This window comes from Xiphias gladius, chromosome 10 (genome assembly GCF_016859285.1).
Source record: "Xiphias gladius isolate SHS-SW01 ecotype Sanya breed wild chromosome 10, ASM1685928v1, whole genome shotgun sequence".
Lineage (NCBI taxonomy): Eukaryota > Metazoa > Chordata > Actinopteri > Istiophoriformes > Xiphiidae > Xiphias > Xiphias gladius.
This window is the reverse complement of record NC_053409.1, coordinates 17131853-17159475: the sequence shown is the minus strand read 5'-3', so window position 1 is coordinate 17159475 and position 27623 is coordinate 17131853. Positions and strand designations below refer to the sequence as shown.

At 39.6% G+C, this 27623-nt stretch overlaps 2 protein-coding genes across 3 annotated transcripts in view; both read right to left on the bottom strand.

Moving 5' to 3' along the window:
- Positions 1-23006, bottom strand: part of aqr (aquarius intron-binding spliceosomal factor) — a 54444-nt gene extending 31438 nt beyond the window's left edge. Inside the window, exons 1-22 of the mRNA XM_040137409.1 lie at positions 22886-23006; positions 22316-22420; positions 21712-21768; positions 21356-21396; positions 21220-21255; positions 20986-21106; positions 20660-20800; positions 19759-19827; positions 19492-19592; positions 19300-19376; positions 18310-18374; positions 15831-15947; positions 15581-15694; positions 14982-15085; positions 11890-11992; positions 8957-9077; positions 8254-8395; positions 7281-7459; positions 3112-3416; positions 1801-2042; positions 1442-1591; positions 618-687 (exon numbers count right to left, since the gene is read on the bottom strand). Coding sequence (XP_039993343.1) covers positions 618-687; positions 1442-1591; positions 1801-2042; positions 3112-3416; positions 7281-7459; positions 8254-8395; positions 8957-9077; positions 11890-11992; positions 14982-15085; positions 15581-15694; positions 15831-15947; positions 18310-18374; positions 19300-19376; positions 19492-19592; positions 19759-19827; positions 20660-20800; positions 20986-21106; positions 21220-21255; positions 21356-21396; positions 21712-21768; positions 22316-22390 — 2430 coding nt within the window. The 5' untranslated portion in view covers positions 22391-22420; positions 22886-23006. The remainder of the gene's footprint in view (positions 1-617; positions 688-1441; positions 1592-1800; positions 2043-3111; positions 3417-7280; positions 7460-8253; positions 8396-8956; positions 9078-11889; positions 11993-14981; positions 15086-15580; positions 15695-15830; positions 15948-18309; positions 18375-19299; positions 19377-19491; positions 19593-19758; positions 19828-20659; positions 20801-20985; positions 21107-21219; positions 21256-21355; positions 21397-21711; positions 21769-22315; positions 22421-22885) is intronic.
- Positions 23007-23269: 263 nt separating this feature from the next.
- Positions 23270-27382, bottom strand: LOC120794991 (zinc finger protein 770-like). Of its 2 annotated transcripts, none has more exons than XM_040136417.1 (2): positions 27275-27382; positions 23270-26920 (listed from the first exon to the last, which is right to left on the bottom strand). In XM_040136417.1, the coding sequence occupies exon 2, from the start codon at positions 26862-26864 to the stop codon at positions 23469-23471; it is 3396 nt and encodes a 1131-aa protein (XP_039992351.1). In that variant the 5' UTR covers positions 26865-26920; positions 27275-27382; the 3' UTR covers positions 23270-23468. The 2 variants fall into 2 exon arrangements, with proteins under 2 accessions (XP_039992351.1, XP_039992352.1); XM_040136418.1 differs by having other exon boundaries at positions 27268-27366.
- Between the last annotated feature and the right edge of the window lie 241 nt (positions 27383-27623).

The window sequence follows — 27623 nt, the reverse complement described above, 5'->3', positions numbered from 1 at the left end:
TGTGGCTCTCTTAGGTGAGTAATTTCTGCTAAAAATAGTAAGCCCAATTAGATATTCCTACATAAATCAGTACATAATCAGCTCCTTGGTTTCCCTACATCAAAGCTGAGCTAGGCAAGCCAGAGGGTAGTGTGTGTATGGCTGCCTAATCATTGTGACATATGCCAAGAAGGCATCACTCTACATGACTGATGGATATAGAGACATCACAGAACAGAATATTTACTGTTGAGGGAAATATCTTGGTATACATCACTAAGATTAATGACTGCAAATCTTTGGCTTTATAACAGTGAGCTTGAACAGTGTGCACCTGCAGTATCAGCACTCACTGGACCGAGGCTTGGCCCAGACAGCATCACATTCACTCAAGGGTAAGCATGATAACTAATTTAAAAATACTTTGTCCTCCTAATTAAGTCTACAATGTTCTGGGACTCACTTTTTCTGTTGAAGCCAGATATCCAAAAATGATATTCGTGGAAGCTTTTGAAATGTTGTGATTTTTGTCAAATACATTATCTAAATCTTGCGTTTTATCTGTGGAAAGCTTCAATTAAACCTTAAAACTTAAGTGAGCAACTTATACAGTGAAAGATTAAATACCAAGTCCTTACCATGGTGAGTCCTGGCTGCATACCAGCTCGAATGGCTTCAATCTGAGTAGGAGTGAACTGAATTGTATTCCTGTAAGAAATTTACATTGCTGATATTAATAAAGCAAGTAATTAGCCTAGTATACTGAATGAAACTGACAGCATTAACAAAATTTGTTTACGAATGTTTTCATTTGTTTTTTAAGAGATGCTTAATGCCGCAAGATACGTTATGAAGTTTTCTGACACCATCTTGAAAGACTGTTAAGTAGACATGTTGCTCTCAAGATTTATATATCAAAGTGCAAAGTGGAAATCCTAAAACACCACCAGATGAATCTTAAATTTCGATAATGGGTAATTATTTTTTGGTTTTTATAATAAGTACAGGAATATTAAAGCCTTTTCTGTTCACCTTTAATTAAATAAAAATTTCCATCTATTACTGTAGCCATAACAACAACCAAAATAGCACAACAACATTACATGGCGAACAAGCCAGAAAAGATACCATGGAGACAAGCACGGACAAACAAATCAAAATAGTAGGGCCCAGAGTAGGGTAACTATAATAAGCATTTAACTTGCACCTGTGTTTTATACTGAAAAGATGTTTTGGATAAAGGGTAAGTACTTATGGTATGCTACAATTGAATAAACCTGGACCTCAAGAATGACTGTTTATACTTTATGCTAGTTGACGTGTAACTATCTTTAAAGCGGACAGTTTGCTGACTTCAGAGAGAAGTCAAGCTATAAACAAACACTGAACAACTTTTTGACCCCTAATCTCGTTAAGACCCCCCTTCAATTGGAAGGTCTGAGTCTTGGCCTTGACCTCTCACCGTTTGGGCTGGTTGTAGGGATACGGCCCACGGTTGGGGGTGACATAGGGCTCAACAACCAAGGTCATGTCTTCCTCTTTTTCTGCCACTTCTTCATCTGCCTTTCTCTTCTTCCCTTTGTCTGTTTTGTTTGAGATGGGAAACTTGATTCTGGGAGAGTGAAAAGAGGAGGAAAAAGAACGATTATTATGGCCACAATACAATACAATATAATATGTAGTATTGTGGCATCAATTGTAGTTGCAAATTATACAAAAGCAAGTAAATAAAATACTAATATCTAAACATTTACTTCGATTGAGGTAAATCAAATGTGACTTCTCTTTTTTTCACTTGATTATTGGATCTTTGGCTTTCACCTGAAAGGGGGGACTTGCAGTTCAGGATTCTCCTCAGCGACCTTTATGGTGTAACCAGGGAAACATGAACGTAAATGGTCCAGGGACAGAAAGGTGTCATTGAAGTCCAATGTGGAGATCTGATTTGGCATTTTGGAATAGTGGGCACTGCCGGGGTCTCCATAGCCTAGGATAATGTCATGAAGCCAGTCTGGGACAACACACTCTGTGTTCATCAGGTTTCTGATGGTCTCTAGCACTGCCTGAGACAGAGAAAGGAATATGTGACAGATATCAAACCAACAGATTGTAAAGTTAAAAAAAAAAAAAAAAAACTTGTAGGAGAAAATCCAACGGAATGAGGCATGTCAGACAACAGACAACCATCCCATAAGAGGTGGATTAGTAGGATAAGAATAGCTTTGTGGTGGGCTGATGGGACAGCAGGTAATTTGTATGTCTGTCAATTATATTTTAATGAGCCGCAAACTGTCTAACACCCTGTGCATCAAACACTGTGAGGGGAAATGTGTTTACTATTATCTGTGTCACACATCAAAGATGGAGAAGAATGTTTCTTGAATACCCATTAGTTCCTGTGCAATTCAAATTCAAGAAAAAAAAAAAAGAAACACTTCAAAAACATCTGTCATTGCTCCGGCTGTGAAAGACAGAAATGGTTGTGTGGGATTAGAAAAAGCAGATTTGTCAAAGCCGTAATGAGAAGCTCTCAGATACAAGGAAGTGATAAACAGCAAAGAGTGTGTGCATGGTTAACATTCTAAAAAAATGTTGAACAAAATGGAGCAAAACAACATAAGACAGATGTTATGTTTAACAAAAGTTACATATATTCACATGGATAACTTCTATGACCTGCAGAAAAACTTTGATATCTGTGAAAATATCAATGTAGATTTTACTTTGTTAACCTTCTTTAACAACAGGGTTCTGCTGAGAACACCTGTATGTTATGCTGACAATATCACATGGTTTTGCTTTCCTACAGAAAGCATAACAACAGTATAGTATACAATGTTGGCTTGCTGCCACAAGTGGATTCTTAAAGGTGAGAAAGAGTGGTACATCTGACATGAATATCCAGCGAGAAGTGTCTCTCACTGGGATCACTGGGAGGGCCTTGAGTGGGTGGTAATCTCAGAGCTGCCCTGGCCCCAACTTTACAGCTGCAATTCTCGATGGAGCATAATGTGTGCGATACATCACTCAGAGGTGGTGTTGGTAAGACCAGAGCTCAAGGTCTGAAAATAAAGCACTCAAATACATTGTGCAGTGAGGGCTGATCTGTGTGCTTCAGCATGTATTCCAAACCTTGAAATTATTCTCCTTGGGTTTGCGTCTCATGATGATGCTGAAAGTCTCATATGGGTCTTCAGTGCCACTCTGAATACTGCTGGTCATGTCCTGTTGATACTGATTTGGGTCCAGCCAAACACGGAATGTTCTGGCATCCCCTCGCAGCTTAGGCTTTGGTTCAGGTCCTAGAACAAAGTGGTGGGGAGAATGCTTGTTAGAGCAAGGAGGCACCTTTAGTGATAAATATAGAAGTAATAAATCTAAATTTGTATGGTATTTTTTGAAAACACTGTTACAAAGTGTACAATCGAAATAAAAATCTAAACGTAGGCCAGAACAGTAAAATAGGAAACAGAAAATGCTTCAGAGGGACAGGGGTAAATATTAAAACTAAATCTAATTCAGCTAATTCTCAGAGGTAAAAACCATGATTTCAATATAATTTCCATCCTATCCTTACATTAAAAAATAAAACCCTTTCAAAAGAGCTCACCCTGGCTTGCCTTGCTACAGAACTATGACTCCTTAGCAACAGGAGTTACATATAGATGCTTGACTGACAGGCTACGGGCTTTAGGCTTACTTCCATTGGGAGCCTGTGTGGTGCAGCAAGCACAGCTTTAACAGATGGCTTAATAGATTCTTGTATTAAGCTACAGGGCAAAGAGCAGTAGAGTGAAACTCAATCCTTTTGTCCTCTGATGTGTATGCCCATGAATTTCTACATGTGTCTGTGATCACATGTGTGTATAGTTATGTGGGGATCATCAAACCCGCCTTACTAAAAGCGTGAGTGTGGTGAGAGCTTAGGAGTGGAAGCAACACCTTCAAAACCATTGGATAACAATATGGACAGCGGGGCCGAGGTGCGTGAGCAGTGAGAACAAGTATGTGACATTGTATTCAACTGTCAGTTATTAAAAGGTGGCATTATATCAACATGTGATTTAAAGGGAGATGCATTGCACTGCTCATTTAACTCATGTAGACTTTGTAAATCGGTAACATATTTTACAGAAATGTTTTGTCGTTGAGCATTACAGTTTTTATAAGACAGTATGGGAGTCAATTATTAGTGTCTCAAAATGCACCTCTCAGCTTGTATCTCCCCACACCTTCACCAACTGTCCAGTAATTTAAATTACATTGCCCCACCAACCGTTAGCCAAAGTACCACTTATCCCAGTTGAGGAACTAAAAGTTTAACCAAGCCGACACCGGTAGGGCATGTTCCCTGGCAGGATGTCTATTTAGAAAGCCCTGCCCTCTGCATATTTAATCCAAACAGATGAGAGAGGATAGGAGAAAGGGTGTTTCAATGCATGGACACATGTTCCGACAGGAGAAAAGCCAGATGAACCAACTACTCAGATGGACTGCTTTGGGCTGTGGGGAAGGGCACTGCACAGTAAATAAAGATCATGTTACTGTATAAATATATTTTACTTTCCATGAAAGACCAGATATTTGGATTTGGTCAGAGGGGATTCCTTCTGTGTGGACACAGACAAAACAGAAAATCTGACTCTTATATTTGATGACAGCAAATTTTAAGGCTTTTATTGGTGAAATATGGTAGCCTACAGATACATTTCATGCTATGTTTAAATCATTTTTGTAATGATAGAACACATTCTTGCTGGCAATACCTTGTCTCAGAGACAGAGATGAATGTTTCCTATATGACATATTACTATATTCTGCAGGACAAGAACATTCAGTGTCCTCTTACAGAAGCACATCTATCCAGATATAGCCAATGCAGCTCCTCAATTAAATCCAATAAATAAAGCAGGGGCAAGGCCCGAAGCTCTCAAGTGTTGTTGTCGACCTCAGGTTAATGGAATGTTGACGTACACAGGTCAGGTCTCACTGGGACTGTCACCATGACAACACCAGCCTGACCCTCTCCTGAGGACCAGGCAGTGGATGATTGTATCTAAGAGGTCTGATGGGAGGATGGATATCATTTGTCACTTGTGTGTGTGTCTGTGTGTGTGTGCGCGTGCGTGCGTGCATGTGGCGTGTCTGTGTGTGTGTGTGTGTGTGTGTGTGTGTCTGTGTGTGTGTGTGTCTGTGTGTGTGTGTGTGTGTGTGTGTGTGTGTCTGTGTGTGTGTGTGTCTGTGTGTGTGTGTGTCTGTGTGTGTGTGTGTGTGTGTCTGTGTGTGTGTGTGTGTCTGTGTGTGTGTGTGTGTGTGTGTGTCTGTGTGTGTGTGTGTGTCTGTGTGTGTGTGTGTGTGTGTGTGTGTGTGTGTGTGTGTGTGTGTGTGTGTGTGTGTGTGTGTGTGTGTGTCTGTGTGTGTGTGTGTGTGTGTGTGTCTGTGTGTGTGTGTGTGTGTGTGTCTGTGTGTGTGTGTGTGTCTGTGTGTGTGTGTGTGTGTGTGTGTGTGTGTGTGTGTGTGTGTGTGTGTGTGTCTGTGTGTGTGTGTGTCTGTGTGTGTGTGTGTCTGTGTGTGTGTGTGTGTGTCTGTGTGTGTGTGTGTGTCTGTGTGTGTGTGTGTGTGTGTGTGTGTGTGTCTGTGTGTGTGTGTGTCTGTGTGTGTGTGTGTGTGTCTGTGTGTGTGTGTGTGTGTGTGTGTGTGTGTGTGTGTGTGTGTGTGTGTGTGTGTGTCTGTGTGTGTGTGTGTCTGTGTGTGTGTGTGTGTGTGTCTGTGTGTGTGTGTGTCTGTGTGTGTGTGTGTCTGTGTGTGTGTGTGTGTCTGTGTGTGTGTGTGTCTGTGTGTGTGTGTGTCTGTGTGTGTGTGTGTGTGTCTGTGTGTGTGTGTGTCTGTGTGTGTGTGTGTCTGTGTGTGTGTGTCTGTGTGTGTGTGTGTGTCTGTGTGTGTGTGTGTGTGTGTGTCTGTGTGTGTGTGTGTGTGTCTGTGTGTGTGTGTGTGTGTGTGTGTCTGTGTGTGTGTGTGTGTCTGTGTGTGTGTGTCTGTGTGTGTGTGTGTGTGTGTGTGTGTGTGTGTGTGTGTCTGTGTGTGTGTGTGTGTCTGTGTGTGTGTGTGTGTGTGTGTGTGTGTGTGTCTGTGTGTGTGTGTGTGTGTGTCTGTGTGTGTGTGTGTGTGTGTGTGTGTGTGTGTGTCTGTGTGTGTGTGTGTGTGTGTGTGTGTGTGTGTGTGTGTCTGTGTGTGTGTGTGTCTGTGTGTGTGTGTGTGTGTGTGTGTGTGTGTCTGTGTGTGTGTGTGTGTGTGTGTGTGTGTGTGTGTGTGTGTGTGTGTGTCTGTGTGTGTGTGTGTGTGTGTGTGTGTGTGTGTCTGTGTGTGTGTGTGTGTGTGTGTGTCTGTGTGTGTGTGTGTGTGTGTCTGTGTGTGTGTGTGTGTCTGTGTGTGTGTGTGTGTGTGTGTGTGTGTCTGTGTGTGTGTATGCAAGAGAAACTGCCCTGTCAGCATTCACCTGATCTTTAAAACATGAGGCTCTAATAATACAATGGGGAAAGGGCTACTGGTTGGAAGGAAGTAATATTTCATATGATATTTCAAGAAATAAAGTAAAACCATAAAAGTGAATATAAAGAAAGTGAAAACATAAATTTTGGGCTTACTTTTTTAACACTAGTGATCATTTCATTACTTCTACAGCATTTGACCACTGAAAGAAACATCTATAGCTATAGCAGACAGCCTGCTGAAGGCTTCATTGTGCTTCCTATGTTCCCAGTGAATCAATGTCTTTCAAAGCTGACAAGCAACTGTTAACATTATCTACAGTGCCCGTATCAAACACACGGAGACACAGAGAGAAAAACGATCAGGAAATAAAACAAAGAGGCTCAGTGGTAGAGGCTACACAGAAATAGCATGTCTTCACAGAGACATAACTTGGACGGGGGTCATGAGTCAAGGCCCATGGGATGGAAGAGAGTGGTAAGGCGAAAACTTTATGGAGGTTATCAACTGCTAACTAAATGGACTGCTAGGAGACACAGAAAAGTAAAGGTATGGCAGCACAATACATAAGGGGGGAAGATAATAATGTATCATACTCCTGAGATGTAAGAGGGGGTTTATTTTGGGGTCAGTAGCTATTTTGCCAACAAATTCAACAAAATGAATGGAGCAATACAGAATGCAGCTGGATTTACATATGTATGTGTGATAAATGGTAGACAGACAATTAAATATAAAAGTGATGAAAAAAGATACAAAATATTTGCAAAAATAAATCTTCAGATGATGGACAGATAGACATATACTTTTACCTTCCCACTCTTGCTTGATATGATCTTGGACATTGAGGTTAACAGTGACATCAGCTCGGACACGAGCTGGCCAGCTCTCTCCAATGTTGGGCTTGGCAACCTCGACTATGGAAAAAGAAGTGATCGTCTGAGCCATCCTGGCCCAGCCCCCAAATACCACTCCACCATACTCTGATTGCCTGTGTCGAGGGACAGACACAACAAGAAGTTAGACAAGCACTGTGGACTGTTGTCAAGATTGAAAATCTGTTGGATTTAGGGCAGCACATGGCACTACTGCTTACTTATTTACTTTTGCCGGAACAACGAGGAAGTTGCTACATCACTTGACATAATGGGAGCATTTACTATGTTAAGCAATGGGTTTCCAAATTTGGTGTACTAAACGTCACAGTAGGTTAATAAAATATTATCAATGTGCCAGTACACAATTTGAGAGGTATGATAAGAATCTTTGCTCACTGAAGTAAAAAGACAAAGTGCACTGTAGCAGAGTTAGAGCTAGAAATTTGTTCTATGTAGGCAGATAGGCAGAAAAAAATGAGAGATGCTCAGTGTGCGTGCAACAATCTTATTTCAAACTCAAGACAAATTCTATATGATGATAATTTTTACTCTTAATTTAATTATTATTATTACACAAAAGCCTTTTATCACATCCTCTTGAGTATGCTACCCGTGCATTTCACTGCTCATTCTGAAAATATGAGTATGGGAAAAATACGTCTGGATTTTTCAATCTTGATGCCTTACCTAAGGAATCCCACATTTACTAGCGATAACTTTTTCAGACCTTTGATGTCTTAAAGAGCAGTATGGCTATGTGACATTAACAGAAATGAAAACATCTTCCAACCACTTTTCCAACCATAAGTTTTTAAAAGTCTGAGCAATTTCTCTTCTTGTACCAAGTAAACATTAAGAGATTCTAGATCATGTTTCCTGTAGCTTTACAGCATGAAGGATATCTCACCATGGTTTCATACGCCACACCACATCTTCTATGTCCTGTCTGATCTCATAGGTGGACTCTAGACGAAACAGGTTAAAGTTCCTCAACAAGTAGTCATGGAGGGTCAGGAACTGGAGATTCAGCTTAGGCAGCGCCAGGCAGCCTGAGATGAAAGACAAATGAATAGACACAGACACACATAGTGAATAATAAACTAAATAATTGAGTTACCACACACACACACACACACACACACACACACACACACACACACACACACACACGCGCACACACACAGTAAGTCAATCAAAAGTCATCACTTTTTCTATACAATTACAAAAAAAGGTTGAATGGCCAGATATATATGTAGCTACCTTTGTTATATTGCCTGTGCAAATCTTCTATACTTCTGTAATGCTTCTGTACAAAGTATTGCATGTCTACATGGTACAGCAAATGAGGGACGTTGCTTGAATCATCAGTAGTATGTGAGTTGCTGAAGGTGTCCTTGCCAACTAAAGAGGATTCCCTAAGAGAGAGGTGCCAGTTCAGTCCCATAAGTGCCCTTAAGATAATGGATAACACAACAAGTGGGTGTATACTTGAGTATAAGGCACTGACTAGACACTGAAATTAGCATGTGCTCTTTAGTGCACATTAACTCACTCACAGAGACACACACAGACATGCAAACACAATCACAATTCACACATGCAACACACACCTTCGCCTGAGTAGTACTCCGTTGGGACAATGTTCTCATCCCAGATTATCTTCTCTGTTGGATAAAGGGGCATCTGGTTAAGTTGCTCAATCTGAGAGATTCTGCGCTCATGACGTGATACCTGTGTATGTGTGTTTGTGTGTGAATGGCAAACAGTGTGATAGAGAGAGACAGAGAGGACAGAGACACAGGAGAGAAATTAGGTTAATGAACAAATGCTCCTCTGCCCATTTGGCTCAGTGTCTAGAATCTTTAACTTGTCCCTTACAAGAAGACAGACCATTGAATTAAGAAAAAAAAAAAATTCCACAAAATCTGGTCACTCAATACATCATTGCATCATACCCACCACAAATGTCTGGTTTAACTGGAGACTTTCAATACTGTGTGCTTCAAAATGGGCATAAATGTAAGGGCTACTTTAAAGGCTAAATATTTACATATGTTTTGGCTCGTCATAACAGCAACCCACATTGTTTTACATTTATGTCTGAAAGGACTGGCAGCAATGTCAAAGGATTAGAAGAAGTATTAAGTCAAAGTCAAAGGATTCTTGTGGATATATATCTGTGAATAATGTTTGTACACTCATTTATAACAATGTTTTATTTAACTTTAGATAAAGATGTTTAACACATATGGATGTGTTTCACTGGCTATGAAGTCACTGTTTTCTTTTGTTATACCATATTTCCTCAATAAAAACCATTAGCCAATTAAAAGCCGGATCTCAAATAATGACCGGAGGTGTGGTCAACACGAACAAATAAAGGCTGTTCGCCAAATACAGGCCGGGGAAAAAACATGGGTGGATAAACTCCTGGTGTCTGTCATATAATATTAATGCCAGTTAACCATAATGTACATTTATTCTGCTTTAATTTAATAGATTCAAAAATTGAATCACACTATTTCCAGCACTTTGTTTTCAAACTGAAACAATGGTGGCTTTTGATTCATTCATTCTTATTCATTCTGATTCCCTTTGCTTTGTTGTCTTTTAACCCCGTCCGGCTGTCGTTGCATATAGTATGCCTGCAAATGTTTCACAACTAAAGCCCTGTTAAGAAATGAAGGGTTTCTGTCCACTGAAACGCTAGTGGGCTTTTAATCTGAAACAGTTACCTGAAGTGTTGCGTTTGTATTAGCAGCGTAATGCAGCAACTTCAACAGGGCAAAGGGAGCGGATCAAAACGAGGCTTCGTACTAAAATATGACCAATTATACTTATCAAACAGAGGGGGTTAGAAATAAAGGCTGCCACTTAAAACCTGCTTCAAATAAAGGTCTGTTACCTTCTGCAGTTGAGGTAAATAAAGGCCCTGGTTACTATTTGAGGAAATACGTATATGTTCTAGTCTTTTCTTTTATTTGGGAATTTAGTTAAAGATAACAGTCCGGTAGTTGCTGATCAGAGAGGGACCTACTATTCTGATGTGCAGGTAACTTTCTATTTTATTGCATTTGTCTTTGACCCTAGCATCTGCTAAACTGAGATCTTTACTATTGTATCTTTACTTTTCTAGAAAAATACATACATTTCATGAATTATTTACTATGTCAAGGGGAGTTATATCTGCTGCTGAATACAAACCAGCTCATCTGTTCCATCAGAGGAAATACAAAAGCCTAAACTAGTCTAACACTGGCACTGGTGTAAAAGTGGTATTAGCTCTCAAAAAGAACGGTTCTTCCTGCCTAAGCATATTTATGACTATTTCTCTGCAGCATGCATGTTTGTTTTGCTACTGTGTGGTAGAGTTCCAGTCCTGTGGCACTATTAAACCCACCCGGTCAGAGATGTTGGTTGTTGGGGGCAACCTCAGGCCACACAAATGAGTCCACTGACATTGTCCCCTACAACAGTCTAATCAGCTAATTATGAAACACCTCTTCTCTATCGGTTCTCAGAGAGGACCTGGGGAGGGTCTGATTGGGTAATTATGAATAACCTCAGGACAGCCTTGAAACACCCACTTTGATGAAGAGGTCAACAGCAGATGTGTGAGTGTGTATTGGGAACACTAAGGGGACAAGGGTCCAGAATGTCCCTGGAGAGGTTTTAAAAATGAGAATTGGGAGAGCGAGGGACAGGGAACCAAAAGAGCACAATCAAACTAGCTCCAGCCTTTCAAGAGGTACTAAAAAAAAAAAAAAGAAAAAGAAAAGAAAAAAAAAGAAAGAAAGAAAAAAAAAGGCCCTCTTTCTCATCAGCATTGTCTTCAATTTACCCTACGACACACAAATGACCACATAAAGCATTAATTGGATTAGACGGCAAATTCAAGAGGGACGGGCAGTGAAGAGGGGATACTATATGTATTCCAAGGTCAAGAGCTTGAAGTAATGAATTAAAAATGAGTAAAGCAAAACCTATTACTCTGTAGCGCTGACTGGCCAGTTATTGTTCTGGAAAATAAATGTTTGCCAACATTGTTGGCAGGGGTAAACCAATACAAACTATAACTCTTTTATATTGCCAGTTGACAACCAGACAGTACAGGAAGCATTGCTTAATTCCCTTATACAACTAAACAATCTCTTTAATGTCAATTTAAAAGGTCTGAGGCATTCAAGACTTCCTGGGATAAATATATTGATAACTGATTTACAGAAAAACAACGGGACCACATTTAGAAGAAAATGCAACCCGTCTGGACTCACTGAAGATAATACAAGTTCACAGTTGTGGGATAAGGGACTAGACTAGTGACCTATGCCCCCTTTTTCCATCAAGATTAAACTCTACAATATATTATTCTTTAATATCCAATACAGTCCACTGTGATGCCTCAGATTTGCATGGTATGAAAGAAACTGAACAAGGTATTTACTTGACAACTCTAAATGCTACAGACCAAAAAAACACCACTATGGCTTAATGTATCAAATGCCTGCATAGACAAGAGAATAAAAGCCATGAACACACTTACCAACAGCTCAAGGAGAACCTCCTTCTCATAGGTGGTGTCTTGCCCATCCAGCAGCTCTGGCAGCAGACAAAGGTACGAGGCCACCTGGTGGAGAGTATTGGGACTAGAGAGATAGATGAGATAAACAAGTGGTTGGTCAGCTAGAAGAATAGTATTTGCAAATTACACATTTAGCTGACACTCTTATTCAGAGCACAGATGAAAACTGCTGTCCAAAGAGAATGACTTGCTATTGACTGAAATGGTGAAGATTAAGATGGATAAACTGATGCCTCCATTACATGATGATGATAAAAAATATTCTGACTATATACCATTACTTTGATACATCATATTTAAAAAGAAATAAATGTCTACGTGCTTTTTTGGGACACTACCTCTCCTTCTGACAAAGAATTTTTAAATGGTGACAGTGACAACACTATGTGCGTGAAGATACACAGCCTTATCGAAATTCTTTGTGCTTGTTACCACTGCGGCACAAAGCGATGCTTCTGTTTGCTTTGACTCTAAACTCCTGCTCTGTCAGCGTGTGTGTTAAGGGGCTGGGGCGCACTGATGCGACAGGATTATGAAAATCAAAGCCCATCTCCGTCTCTGAAAGCTGAGGTGTTGCTCTCTGCATACAGACCTGTTTTAATCAGGCTGATACACTGTGACACAGGCAGGGTCTGGTACACAACGAAGGACAGGGCCTGGACACATTGTGACAGGCCTGGACAGCCACACGTGGCACTGACAGACTATATCTGCATGCATTCTGCTAGTTGTGATGCCAAGCTTGGCCAGTGGGTTGGCAATTCTGCCAATGTTGCAGTTTGGTGGCCCAGTGGATGACCTGGCATAGGTCATGTGGACATTCCTTCCCTTAGCAACAACATAACAGCAGCACAACAACTCACTCTGAGTAATGGAGATGACTGGACCAGGTCATGACTGACAGCTCAGCCACTGGCAGGGTAAGGTAAGGATATGGACATAATAGAAACAGGTCCACAGTAACTTTACTCTATAGCCTGAAGGCTGTCTAGACCCCTTGTTTAGTTTTTACGTAAACCAATAAAAATAAACTTTATCAAGATAATTTGCAGTGCAATTTCATCACTTCAGTAAAGCACAAGTTACTGAAGACATCACCCAGTCAGTTAAGGGCAGTTTTTTTTCAACTAGCTAGACACTTGTGTGCATACAGTTACTACATTTGACAACATCAAATGCCCTTTTTCTTAATTAAATAAAAAGAAAAACAAAAAGTTACGACAAATGGCTTTTATGGCTGAGTAATCTCCTGAAAATTAAAGTGGTTTCTGCTTTACCTTAGTTTGTGTCATTAGTGACATAATATCTTCAGAATAGGAGCCAGGATTCAAAGAAAAATGGAACTGATAAAATATAAAGGTCCTCTCCAGTGACAGGACCATACTGAAGAACTGATTCACAAAACTAATTACATCAACATTTCCAGGAGCGATAATGGTCTTCAACTGTTTCTAGCATTTCATTAAGTGATGAATTCTATTTGACCAGGTGTTCATTCAATTTTGGCCTGAAATGACACTAAATATGTTCTATGTAACTGGAAGAAGTATCTTTGTGTGTCTGTGTGTATGTGAGAGAATGGGTTTGTGTGGGCAGGCTATGCAATAATGCTGCGTTTGTGCGTTTGGGGGACTTAACGGATAAATTCAGAGCGCTGGGTGACTCGGAGCTAAGCCCATGGGTAGCGCAGCTGGAATAAACTGGCATTAGCATGAGTTGTTTGGATGAAAAGTGCCTCGTTAAATCTGATTGGCATATTTGGAGTTACCCAGGAGCTTCTTTGGTGACAGTTGTGGAATAGGGAACAATGCAGTTCCTGCTATATTCAAAACCCTAATGAAAAGGAAAAGGAGCAGAGCTTCTAGAAATACATGAAATGGTTCAGTTAAGTCTTTACCTGATTCAGCTCAGCTTGGCTCATAACCCTCTGCCTGACTCAAAGAAACTTAGTGCAGGGTTTAAGCATTTATAATCCACTACAGCAGTTAAAAAGAGGTGATGGAAATAGGAACAGTCACGGCAAAGAGGAAATTTATGTTGGTCAGACACAGCACCTCAGAGCAATCATGACAAATAGAGACATCACATACTGTGTAAAACAAACACGTGATCTGTCGCTCACTTAGAGTATAGAGTGTGTTATAGAGCCAAAACATGATGGCTTTAAGACCCTCTAAAAGCTTGTGTCAATAATTTAAAAATTTCATTATGATATCAAGTGCCAAGAAAAGTGATAAACCCTTAAGTAAATACAAATTACCAATAAATCAATTTCTTCTCACTCTCCTTTACACACATGTGCAAGTTTAAAAAAAAAAAAAAAAAAAAAAATCACACACTGGCCAGCGCATCAAAGCAAAGGTGCTTTTTGGCTCTTTGGCAAGCTAATATGATCTGACAAACACAGCTGTTCAAAGAGTTTATTCTCAAGCCACTGCAAATCGATTTAATTAATGAGGCGTGCCTCTCTCTCTGGCTGGTACCAGCTGCCTGTTCAAGGGCTCACTAGCTGCCATTTAGCAAGGAAGTCAGGCAGCAACAGTGGTGCTGATGCTATACAGCAACATTGGACGAAGAGTGGGTATAAGTTTGCATGTGTGCCTGTACTTTCAATGCAGATTGTATGTTTTGTTGGTCAGAAGAACTCATAGGTCAGATCTGTGTATATCCTTCCGTAATGGTTTGCTAGAGGGTTTGTTTCTGTGAAACTCTTTTGGCCAAGTGCTTTTCGAGAAAAATTGGAAATTATAGTGTTTCCTCTTAATACCATGCAGAACCCAAGGGTCCCATAGAAAGGTAAGTAGAGCGAGTACTCGCACATGAGGCAAAATGGTATAAAGCATACAAAGATGAGCCTACATATGAAGTACACTTACACATCAAGAAAAAGTTCTGCCAGATAAAACTACGCTCTTGCTAAAACAGTTTTATTATTAACAGGTCACTGTAATTTTACTCAGTCCAATCATGCATAACCCCCACCATATCCCTCCATCTGTGCACTGATAAACTGCAAGTTCGTTTCATGATTCATTTCGAATGTTTTGATTTACCTGAGATGCCCAAAATGTTTGGTCAAGGATTCTCTAGTGTCTACTGCTGCTATGTTTGACAGAGCGAACTCTTGCAGCTCTGGGAAATGAGCAAATGCCGCCCTCTGTAAGACAGAAAGCAAAGAGCAAAAAACCGATGTGTAAATAGATAGCTTCATGATATTAACATTATTACTCATACTAACAGACCAGGATATGGTACTCAAAAGTAATACTACATTCAGTGAAGGTTTTGTTGTATTTTCTAGTAAGATAATCAAATGATAACTGATACAGAACAAACACGTGCAAAGTTGGGCAATGGTTAAGCATTTTTGATACACCTCACTAAGTCACAATGAAGTATCATTGTGAGGCTAGAGCCCTCAGTCAAACAGTATAGTAAGGAGCAGAAACCAAAAAAAAAGCTGAAAAATACACAAGTTCACACTTGGTACTGACAGCCCATTGTGGAAAAACGTGAGACCCAAAGATGTCATTGAGAGACACCCTGAGCGCGCTCAAAGAAAAACAACAGTAGGAACAAAGTAAGCATAACAGAGACAGAAGCTAAAATATGCCATTGTATGTCTGTCTGTCCCCTTTTTACGCATCTTTACCTGCAGGGAGGTGATTCTGTCATAGTGCAGGGTAGTCATCTCTTTCTGTGTCAGGGCGTTTCCTGTCTGGTCATTGATCTCAAAGCCTGTGTAGAACTTCAGCATGTCCAACAACTACAGAGATGAAACAATGGCATAGGTCACTTCTACGGATGAAAATGGGAGCAGGGGTGATTCTGATCTCAATATGCATGTATGCAAGCATTTCAAGTGTGCATTCATAAATTTTCTCGTGTTTGCTTTGTTCTACCTGGCAGAAGAGGTGTCCCTCTTTTTCTCTCTGGGTGATGCTTGACAAGTGGCAGCTGACCACCAAGTGAGAGTCATCCAACACTGTATTAAACCAACGCCTGGTGGGCAACAGGGCCTAGACACATAGGACACTATGTTTAAGCATTGGACTACAGGCTTACAGGTGGGGCTAACATAACTGACCTTTAAGTGATCAAAGCTGTATACAACTGGAATGCATTTATGTAAAAAAACATGGGAAGAGAAAAATGCTGTTTTAGCACAGAAGAAAAAAAATAACTCCAGGTAGACAGAATAAATTTGTTAGACTTGAAGCAAAAATGCTCTGATGTTCCTCCACCACAGAAAAACAGGAATGTGGTACTGTATAAACTGACACCTCTCAGGGGTCAAATGAATCAATTCAACTAACAACAACCACAGTTCCCAGAATCTGAACCATGATTATCTATACATCTTATTGATCCATGGTCTTTTCTTGTCTTGAGGATGTTTTGAAACATATGATAGCGAGGCAAACAATAAGGCAAGCTGACAGTGAGATGTGAAGAGTACAGGGGGAAATCTGGCTCAGCTAGTTCCATAAGACATTATTTATTTGCTGTTGTAGCTCAGGAACATGCGTTGAAGGAAAAACAGAGGTAACATGTCAAAATGAGATAACAGAGGTGCTAGGAATATAACAAACATTGAAAATGTTGATGAACTGACTGCCTGAGTGAGAGGGTGACTGGGGCACAGAGAACAAAAAAGGACTTCAATCTATTAAACTGTAAAAGCCATAAGACAAGAACTGCCAAGAGGGAAAAACAGCATTGTGACATAGAATATGAGATGGAAAATTGAAATGCAAAAACACCAGCAAAACAAAAAACCTATTATTCACCGAAAATTGCTCTTCAAAAGGCAGCAGGTGCAGCAAGTGAAACTTAAACACTCAGAGAACAGATACCTTTATTTCCAAATGCCATCTTTGATCTCAACACAGTTGACAGCTGGCATTAAACAGGCATGAAAACAGGGATCTTTTTTCCTGCATTAATTTTCAGGTTGTCATCAGAGAGGGGAAGTATGGATTTCAGGCAACTGATGCTTTGTAAAAGGATAGTACTAAAGGACACGACTTGTCTCTGGAGACAGTCAGCTGGCCAGACACTAGCCACTGCCAGGAACAGCAAGGCCAGCCTTTCAGCAGCCAGATGAAATCTGCTGAGTTCCTTTGCTAGTAACAGGAGATCTGCACAGGCAGCAGGAGCAACAATCTTATGTGACATTGTGTCTTCACTCCAGATAGCCAACCACATTGGCAAGATTGCGTCCCTGAAACACTATGTCAAAATTTGTTTTCCTTAATTATTTCTTTTAAATGAACCAATATAATACTTCATAAACACTCCTAATCTTTATGAGCTATTTCATCACCCTGAAAATGCCAAGTCTTATACCGTAACCGATGTAACTGTCATGAAAACCCTTGCAACAAAAACTGGTACGTATTTAGTCCAGGTCTACGTGGTGAAAGGAGCATTTATCTTGTAACCCAAACCCCTTTCAGACCAACACAGTGACACGGGTTAAACCAGCATTTGTGGCCGATTTATATGGGCAAAAGAACAATGTTTGCACATTTCACTAGAGCTGCTCAATATGCTGCAGAACAGCCCCAGTCCACGTACAAAAAAGGCAGAACAAAAACAAACAAAAGATGGAAACTGTGAAATGGTACAATCTCAATTCTTGATTCAAATTGTTGGATAATACTTTTTTTTTTTTTTTTTTAACGGGATGAATACAGATGCATTTTCAAATTAAAAAAAACACCAAAAATACTGATCATAGCAAAAACCCTAAATGTTGTTATATAGATGCAGCTCTGCTTAAAATCTATTCTAAACAATTGCATTAATTACAATGCATTTCACTTTGAAGACATTCTTAAAGTTCACTACAGCAGATTTCAAATTTGCAGGCAACAGCACGTACATGAAGAATCGAATCGTGAATTTGGACCTTCATGTTGTTAATTTAAAAATAACACCATACACTGCAGAAATAATATGACCTATCATTCCTTCAAACACAGGGATTATTCTCAGATCTAAACATTACGTCAAGCCGACACTACACATTATTCTATACCTTATGTCACATGTCAAAAGCCATCAGGCTTTATGTTTATAGGAGTTACCTATAAACATTACAGGAGTTACCTATAAACAAAAAGGAAAAAAGGCAAAAGGGCTCTGCAGAAACAGATGTTTACACCACTTCTTTTGTCAGGATGCCATGATTAAGCCAATATACTGTAGACCTATACTCTTTTAGTGCATATTAAGAGATAAAATTTGTTTCTTACTAGTCTGTGTTAAAAATGAGTGCATCATAGTTCACTGTAGTTTCTTTGAGCACAAGAAAGTTCAAATAGCACAACTTCATATTCACTGAATAAGATTATGGAAGGAGAGGCTCTGTCTTACCTCCAAATCAATCATGAGTTCAATGAATCTCTCACAATAATGTACTTTGTCCATGGATACAGTATCTATGGGAAAGGAGGGAAAATCACAGAGGTTAGCAATTCATTTTAGACCAGGGAACACGTTGTCAATGACAAATGCAGTCTGACAGACAAGCAGACATGATTCACGGCCAAGGCTAAAAAAGATAGGAAGCAGCAAGATAAAACAGTGGAAAGGAGGTTGTATAGTTATCACCAAGGACATGAGGACAGCAAACACATGTGGACAATACCAAGTTGCCATGCTGAGTGTGAGCCTCACTATGAGATACTGCACTGCCAGCACAGCAGCATGCTGGGTTCTCAGCCCTCATTAAGCCTGTTGGTATGCATATGTGTGTGTAAGTTTGTATACACTTAAAGTTGAGGTATGCAGCAAGTACTAGAGTGATGCGACTCCTACTGGGCATTAGATTATAATCTACTCTGTCAGGTTTGAATTCTACCTAAACACACAAATACACATGTTCTGTTTTTAGCATTCAGGTGGGGGGGCCTCTGTGTCGGCCTGCATTACAACGTAGCAGTTAGTGCCAGTGGCTCCATGGCAGCTGGAGCACATGCTCCTTCGATGGCTGCATGACTCAGAAAGAAAGGAGGGAGCAGTGTAACTGAAATAGTGATGAAAAGGGGTAATATTTCTTTTCATACTGGCAATATGGCACTGGTTTCAAGAGATACGCTTTGTGACACTGGGCAGGCTCTAAAAGCCTAAATACATTAATCATGCTGGGAAATGTAGTGAGAACACATGCAAAGACCTGTTTTGGGACCAAAGACACAAGAAACATTGCCCATTATTTGGAGGCAGAAATCAAATCCAGGGATGCATTTTTTTATTAAAAGATGACCAAGATCTAATGGCTGTTCTTCTTGCTGAAAGATTTCCATTTCCAAGTCGTTGTACACTATAACACTATGAGAATAAAGGTATTTTTTTCCTGTTTACCTGATGGAGGAATTGACATGAGAACTCCAAGAAATTTTTTAATGAGAGCTGAGAGGAAGGTCCTCTCTTTTTTTGCCCTGAGGAAGACAAAAAAAAGAAAAACCAGAAAGAGTTTAGAAACTCATAGGGTACAACAGATAATTTCCTAGTCTGTATAAATTTGAACACACAAGCAAAGAAAAAAAAAATTACTGATCAGCCGCGTCAGCATCCATCTTATCGAATTTCTTCTTTATTAGATTCCAGAACTTCTGCAGCTTTGGAACTTTCTTTAGCTCATGTTGGAGTCTGGACTGCAACCATGACAGAAACAAATCAGCAGAGTCAATGTTATCTAAGGATTAATGTCATATAAAGGAAGCAATGAAATTCCAATGAAATTATCAAACAATGTCATTACTTTGTGTGCGCCAATAACCACAAGAATAACTTAATTAGGGTAGTAGGTTGACATCTTACTGGTAAGAGGCACATCCACATAGGCAGAGAGATGAGCTGCTGCACCTGTTCTCTGATCAAATCTACCTCCTGGGAAGGAAGTGCACAGAGAGAAAGAGAGAGAGAGAGGGAGGGAGCTGTCAAAATGTACTGCATATGACAGATTTTTATTACACTTCAGCCCATGATAAAAGTCCGCGACTAAAATATTTAGAGGCCCGTATACAATACAATCAAAGTGCAGTAGGCCATCACAGCAGATTTTAAAGTGAGATATCTGCAGTGCTTCCCAGTGGTTTATTGCGGCTATACAGGATATGGGTGATGGGTGTGAGTTGACCTAAGTTGTACTTTCTACTACTGCCACCTTGTGGACTTTACAAACAATTGCCTTAATTTCCACGTGTATCAAAAAGGCACTTTGGCATTCTTACCATCAACAAGCAAAAGCCTGATTATTTCAATTGTTTTGCTAATGCCTCTAAGTCATATTTAGAGTGACAACATCATTAATTATGTTGTTATCCAAAGGTCAACTAATTAATACTTTTCGAAAGTCTAGCAATCCAGATTTATGAAATATAATAAATGTCAAATTTAAAAATGAAAAGAAAATGCTCAAATGAGTGGTTCATGTTACAACGGTTGCTCTCTGCTTTCATGGTACTGTGTTAAGCGATATGGAATTTCTAAATTAAATCTATGTGACTTGGTTTTATTAGAGAAAATATGTTACTTTAAACCAAGTAAATATTGTAATAAGAGTATAAATGATGACTTCCAGTAATCTAGGTACTGGCACAGATGCAAACATGCTCATTTATTCTGTTGGCAGAAGAATAACACCCCCAGACATTCCACAAGGTACTACTTTCTCCAGTGGGTAAGTCAAGACATTGGATATCAGTGTAGAGATACTCACCAGACTGTTGAAGCAGTGGTCCAGGAAGACCAGCAGCACGGTTTGTTCCTTCAGAGTGAGGCCAGCCTCCTCGCCTGCCAACACAGCTTCCATCACACATTTGAAGAAGAAAGGGAAGTGGCTGGGCTCCTTCTTGAACACCTGATACACACCATAAAACAGAGAAGATAATGTTTTAGAAAGTGATCCGTTTGAACGGTAGCCATGGAGGTGACAAATGTAGTGTTCAAGTAACTTTTATAAATATGGTCTCCTCAGAAGTTGGGGTCACAATGCAATGACAACTAGTCAGAACTTGGATTAGTACTGGATTTTTTTTTTTTTACCTCCCAAGCTGGGACGTTCTCTCTGAACTTCTCGTTGACAATACAACAAATGGACATGAGGTAGGCATTGCTGGACACCTCGGGAGTGTAGTTCACCCACAGATAGTTCTCTAGGTACTGGCTAAAAGATGAAAAAATAATAAATGAATAACTATCCACCAATTGCGTTTATCTCTTTTTTTTTTAGTGGCTACTTAATGAATAGAAGGAAAAAGAGGAAGTGAAATATCTCACCTGAACTCAAGCAGCATAATTTTTCTGATGGCAAATCTGAAAACATACAGGAAAGACAACAGAATAAGATAAATAAGTGAAAATATGTATATTGTATTAAAAGTTCAAGTTAAAGGGGCTCTTTATATTCACTCACTTGGACTTGAGAATCTCTTTTTCATAAACATCTTCCATCACCTAAACAAACAGCAAAGACTGTTAAAATTCTTAGGTTTTATTCAAACACAGAGGACCCCAATCTCAATGCTAAAAACATAATGTATGTTTGTCTGTTTAGGTCAAGTTCATTAACTGGTAAAAGCAGCCCTTCAAACCTCTTTACCATTTACCATATGAAACTAAATGGCTGAAAGACATTTTGGTTAGAAACAACACACATGTAACCAACACTATGATAAATACAGTATACAGAAAATTACCACATACTTGTAAGAGTAGTTAAGCTACAAAAATTATACATATTGTCACATCTACGATGCAGGAATGCCTCACCTTAGGGTCAAATGGTAGTTTATTCTTTGCATGAGGAGCCCAATATTTATTAGCTAACTGAAACAAGAAACAACAAACACATCAACAGTAGTAAACATGGCAGCATGAACATACAAAATTTCATCAAGCAACACAGAACATGGTATGAATGATGTATAACAGGGTGGTGTGTTTGTGGAAAACCTAAAAACTAAAAAAGATATATACTTTTTTTGGTTGTCTGGCTTGGATATACAGTATCCTTTCCTAACTATTCAAAGACAGAAAAAATCACGAATTTAGATGGACTCCTTTCTAGACTGAACATTGTGATCCACAGCACAAATCCTCATGTCCTCTGTCAGAGGTACACTCCTCCCATTTGACCCTATCTTCCCATCTCACACATACAGTAAGTACAATAACACAGGATGTAGTGGGTATCTTTTACGTACAATTCAGGATGACTTGGTGGACGTATTAGATCATTTACAGGTAAATTTGAAAAACTCACAGTAGGTGAGGAGACAATCTCTCTATCTTCAGCATTAAAAGAGCAGAGAAAACTTATTTCAACACACAGTGCTCGACCACTTGTGTAGTGTACATGTACAATGTAAATTACCTGTGTGACATATTCTGCATTAATCTGAGACACAGAAGGAGCTGCAGCCTTTTTAGCGGGGGTTTGTTTCTCCATGGTGGCCCTCTCAAGAAGCTACAACGTCGACTGTGAGAAAAGAGTAGAAATCGGTAATATGTTGTTTGAAAGATGCTATAGCTATCCACCAAAACAAATATGCTGTGAACACGGCTATTTGTACAGAATTTCTGGCTTTAAAAATGTGGGGCAACGAAATTATCCGCAAGTATAGCGCTGAAAGTTAAGAGAAAGTTAGCTAGCTAGATTAAATAGTTTAATATGTTAAGTTATACGGTAAAGAATAGTGAACTGTGTGCAGTTCTAAACTTTGTGATAATTGCTAATCACAGCTTTACGTCCCTACAAGATAATATTAAAATATCGATGTACAATACTTAAATTAGTAGACGTTAGCAGTTAACAATATCAGGTGATGAGCTAAGCTAATTAGCTAGCGATACTAAGATACAGCTAACTGAAATAGTTTTTGATGATATCGGTACACACTGTCCCATGGTATACACAAAATTGTGACAAAGTAAGCTCACTGACCTTTATTTATTTTTCAACATGAGTGAGGCGCCGTTGGACGGTTTGTTACGCATGTACACAACCAAAACGCGCTGTATGCGATTAACTTCCTAAATGGGTACGTCCCCAAAATCGTCCCCACGTACAAAATGCACGTCTTCCTTTCCTTCCGTTCCGTTCCGTTCCGTTCCTTTTCATGTTTGTCAAAAAAAATCACAGCTCTTAACTGTTGTGTGTGAAAACCGCTGGGAAAATGTATACAATTTAATTAACGAATATACTTTTAAATAGTACAAGAAAAAAAATCAAAAATATAAAAAATGAAGTGAAAGTGTTTTGGGTTTTTTTTGAGAATTGTTTTAATGTACAGTCAGAATAAATTGAAAATGATACAATGCAAAACAACAAATAAAACAAGTTTCAAAATGTAATATATGAGACAGGAAAAACAGGAAAAATATAATACATTATTTTACTCACTAACGGTATTTATGTACTTTACATACATACCATTATATACAAACATCATAAAAATGACAAATGGTGATTATCATATACACCATTTTACACAAAAAAGCAAACATCACACAGTAACATTTGATAATCAGTGAGTCAGTCTGTGTGTTCTGACATGTGCTGACTGTGTGAAAGTTTTGCCACAAATGTCACACCTAAATGGCCTCTGACCTGTGTGAATAAGATAATGCCTCTTAAGTTTAGAGGGAGAGACAAAATATTTGAAGCAAATGTCACAATGATTCTTCTGGGCTGACTCTGCCATTTTAGGCTGAATATGAGTTGAACAAAGATGCTGCTCAAGATCATTTTCACAAATAAAACTTGCAGTGCACTTGTCACATTCAAAAACAATTAGTGGTTCACACCAGTAGTCATCTGGGAAATCTGCCTGGATTTGATTCTCATCCACAGAACTCACATGCTCATCACCGACCAGGTTGTTGCTATCTGAAAAAGCTGTAACTTCTTTATGTAGACATGGTATTTCTACATTATGTGCATTATCCTCATACTGATGTGACAAAGGTGGAGCTGCCATGTTCTGATTTTGGACAAGCTTGTTTATTTCATAGGCAAGCTCAGAGGGAAATGAATAACTATAATGGTCTGTAGCCTGGTCATAGATGTCTGTAACTTGATCGCAGTATTTATTCTGCATTTTCTCCGATTCATTATTCTCCTCTTGTAAGCCTACTTCTGGTACTGCCAGCCATTCAGTGTCTATTGCCTCTGTGCAATAAGATAAATCTCCATCAGTTACTGTGTAATCACCAACACTGGTATAATGTGACTCTCTCTGTTCCCTTATTGCACTCACATCCAAATCTGTACAGTCAGTAAGTTTTTCAGTGCATTCATCCTGGAGATGGTTGGTATTTATCATTTCTGTTTGAGTATAACCTGAGATCCTGTTACCCTGTCCGCATCTGTGCTCATGAACTTTTAGATGGCCACGTTGTGTGAAGGTTTTGCTGCACAAAGTGCATTTATATGGCCTTATCCCAGAGTGAGTGACCAAGTGCCTTGAGAGCTTGTATGGAGAAGCAAAGTTCTTACAGCATATTCGGCATATGTGAAGTTTCTTTTTTTGACAAGTATTAGTTTTAGTGTTTGTCTTAAAGAGACCATTCACTTTTGTGATAGGAAGTTTACGCCTGGTGCAGAGCATCACACTTTCTCCTTTACTTACTGCACCATCAAAAACTGAATGTGTAATGTCTGTGCTTACAGAATTCTGCTGAGGTGGGAAATTAACATTGATCCTCCTGTAAAGCTGCTGTTGACTATTCATTTTCAATTTTCTGATTTTCACCTGTTGATTGACTGGTTTGGATGGTTTCCTCTTACAGTGTATTCCTTCATGGGTTTTCAGATGTGAAGCTTGCCTAAAAGCTTTCCCACACGTAGGGCACTGAAATGGTTTCAAGCCTGTGTGTACCATCTCATGTCTTTGTAATTTAGAGGCACTTGGAAAACACTTTAAACACTGGAAGCACTTGTGTTGTATGTTCCCTTGATTTTGCAGTGATTTAGCAGTCTGTGTCCTTTTCGCATTAACTTTAGAAACCTTTCTCAAGTGCAAAACCTCATTTCTGTCTGAGGTATCTGGCAACAATATGTTCTCCGATTCTCTCCTGTCATTATTCTGAACAATTAATATAGAAGGGGTCTGATCCAGGTGTTTTGTAGAGAGTACATCACTGCCAGTGTGTGTCTCAACATCCTTTTTATGTGCTAACACTTCCTGGATCGGAACGTCGGCTGCAGTCCTTGTGTTAAACCCACCTATGCGCGAAGGCGGCCAACTGATATACAGTGATCGCTGTTTCTGATATCTGGACCACAGGTGAGTGCGACAATGGACCCTCAAGTGCGTTTTCTGCCGAAATCTCTTTCCACACATCTCACAGCCAAAGGGCCTTTGTCCGGTATGAGTCATCATGTGCCTCTGAAGTTTTGATCCAGATGGAAAACATTTTGAACATGTATGGCACTGATGTAAAGTGCTGGTTCTCTGCTGCTTACTGGTGGCTTGGCAGGTGTCCCTCTGCTGTTCTGCTGATGCAATTAACGCAGCATCTTGAGGAAAAGAGTTATTGCAATTTTCCCTCCATCTTTCCGGTTTAACAATGACATTCAAGTCAATGGAGTCTGCACTACTAGCTTCAGGTAAACGTTCTACTGCTTCAGAATCAGACATTTTCACTTCATTACTGTCTTGCACCGGAGTAGGACTTCCCAGTTCTTTTTGTTTCCTATGAATTTTATGATGACGTATTAAATTAACTTCCAACCAAAATGATCTGTTGCAGATCATACACTGGAATGGTTTCATATCTTTTTGAGTCATGTGTTGTGGCTCTTGTTCACCTGACTTATTACAAATATCCTGACACTGACTTCTTGTATTTGATGGTTGTTCTGGTTTAACGAGTGCATCCAACTTGATTTCAGTCTTGTTCAGGTCCTGCACAGTATTTACACTTATTTTACATTGTAGCTTGAGTTCCACTGATGAGTTCACAGGAGTCTTATGACTGGTGCATCGCTGAAGTGATGACTGAGGCTGCAAAACTGAGGTTTGACTGTCATTGCAAAGCTTCTGTCTTTTCCTTGCACTGATTGCAGAAAGTGAACATTTATTTGCTGAGCTTAAATGAGATTTCAAGTGTACCTTTTGCCTGAAGGCTTTCCAGCAGATTGTACATGAGAAGGGTTTCTGGCCCGTATGAATAAGAAAATGTCGTTGTAATTTGGATGGTGAACAAAAGTTTTTAAGACATTTAGGACACTGGTGTTTCAGAGTCATTTGGCTTCTCCTGGAGCACACTTCTTGTGACTGTGACTGACTCGCATGGGCGTTCTTCGAAAAAGTTTGGCTCCTCTCAAATGGTTTTGGTTTGTCATGAGTTGGTAAGTGAATCCAAAGCTGAAGAGATGAACTAAATGACTTCAAGCAGATTTTGCAGGTGTATCCATTGTGGGCATTGCATACAGATGTGTCCATATTTGCAGAATCAACTTGATCCTTATGTATTGGATCCATATCATATGAGATACTGCTCTGGGTCACTGAGCCACCATTTACATGTGGCATATTTTTGGGTGGATTTCCAGTCTCAGACAAAGGAAGCAAAAATTTGTGAGTTAAACGGTTTTTCCATTCTGGCTGGGAGGCCACAGAGAAAGACACACCTGATGGCATTATAGCATAATTACTACTGCCATGTGTGTTCATCCCTGCAGCTGGTTTATCACAGTTTGTTTTTTGGTCATTTGTTAAAATGCCATCCCGTAGACTGCCTGTTGGAAGCCGTGAATCGTGGACCTTCTGCACATGTGTTTTTAAATGCTCGGACTGCGTGAAGGCTTTTCCACAGATTTTACAGATGAACGGCTTCTGGCCAGTATGGATGACATGATGTCTCTGAAGTTTATATGGCGACGGGAAAGATTTTGGACAAACGGGGCACTGATGCATTTTCAAATCACCACCTTAGTGATTCAACACTCATGTGGATGATCTTCTTACTAGACCTAGGGCAAAGCATATGGCATAAAAATTCAAAGCAGGGAAGGAGGACTCTGAGCAGTGCAACTGACAATTTACAATGGGAAACAATACTGCAATAATATGGTAAACCTCATTGTAATTGACATTCAAATAATGTATGTCTTGATGTAAGGAAAATTACGTACCTAAAATGTCTAAAATATTTTACTGCAATGACACTATACAATATTTTCCTTAAATATAACTGACATTATGCGCTAATAACACGGGGCACTGACAAAGGCGTTAACAACACAACAAAAATTTGCAGCAAACATCCAAACTAACTAGCAACCCTTGCTATGCTGGCGTATAAGTCAAAAGCACTTACTATATACCTTTAACGTCCTATTACAACTAATGTGCTCATTATTAGTTGACAATGAGTGCCGTGTTAGCTTTCTTGCTAACGGGCTCTGACGTCACCCCGGCAACAAGCATGTACGTCTCTCAAAATGTACGGCGGGAAACAAAGATCGTTGGTTCCTATCAGTGGCAGACCTGCAGATGTGAGAAACCGTCATGCCATGGATGTTATTTTAGTGATGTTTATTTTTTTGTATTATACGACATTGACGAATTAAATCATTATAAAGCTAAACCTTCATAGCCTATTATTATAAATAAATGAGACTCCAAAAGTGATTTGCCTTCTGAATGTAAAATCCACAGGCCAGGACTATTGGG

What these genes read in the sequence shown, in the direction of transcription:
- LOC120794991 (XM_040136417.1), bottom strand. Translation starts at nt 26,864, where the DNA reads ATGCATCAGTGCCCCGTTTGTCCAAAATCTTTCCCGTCGCCATATAAA.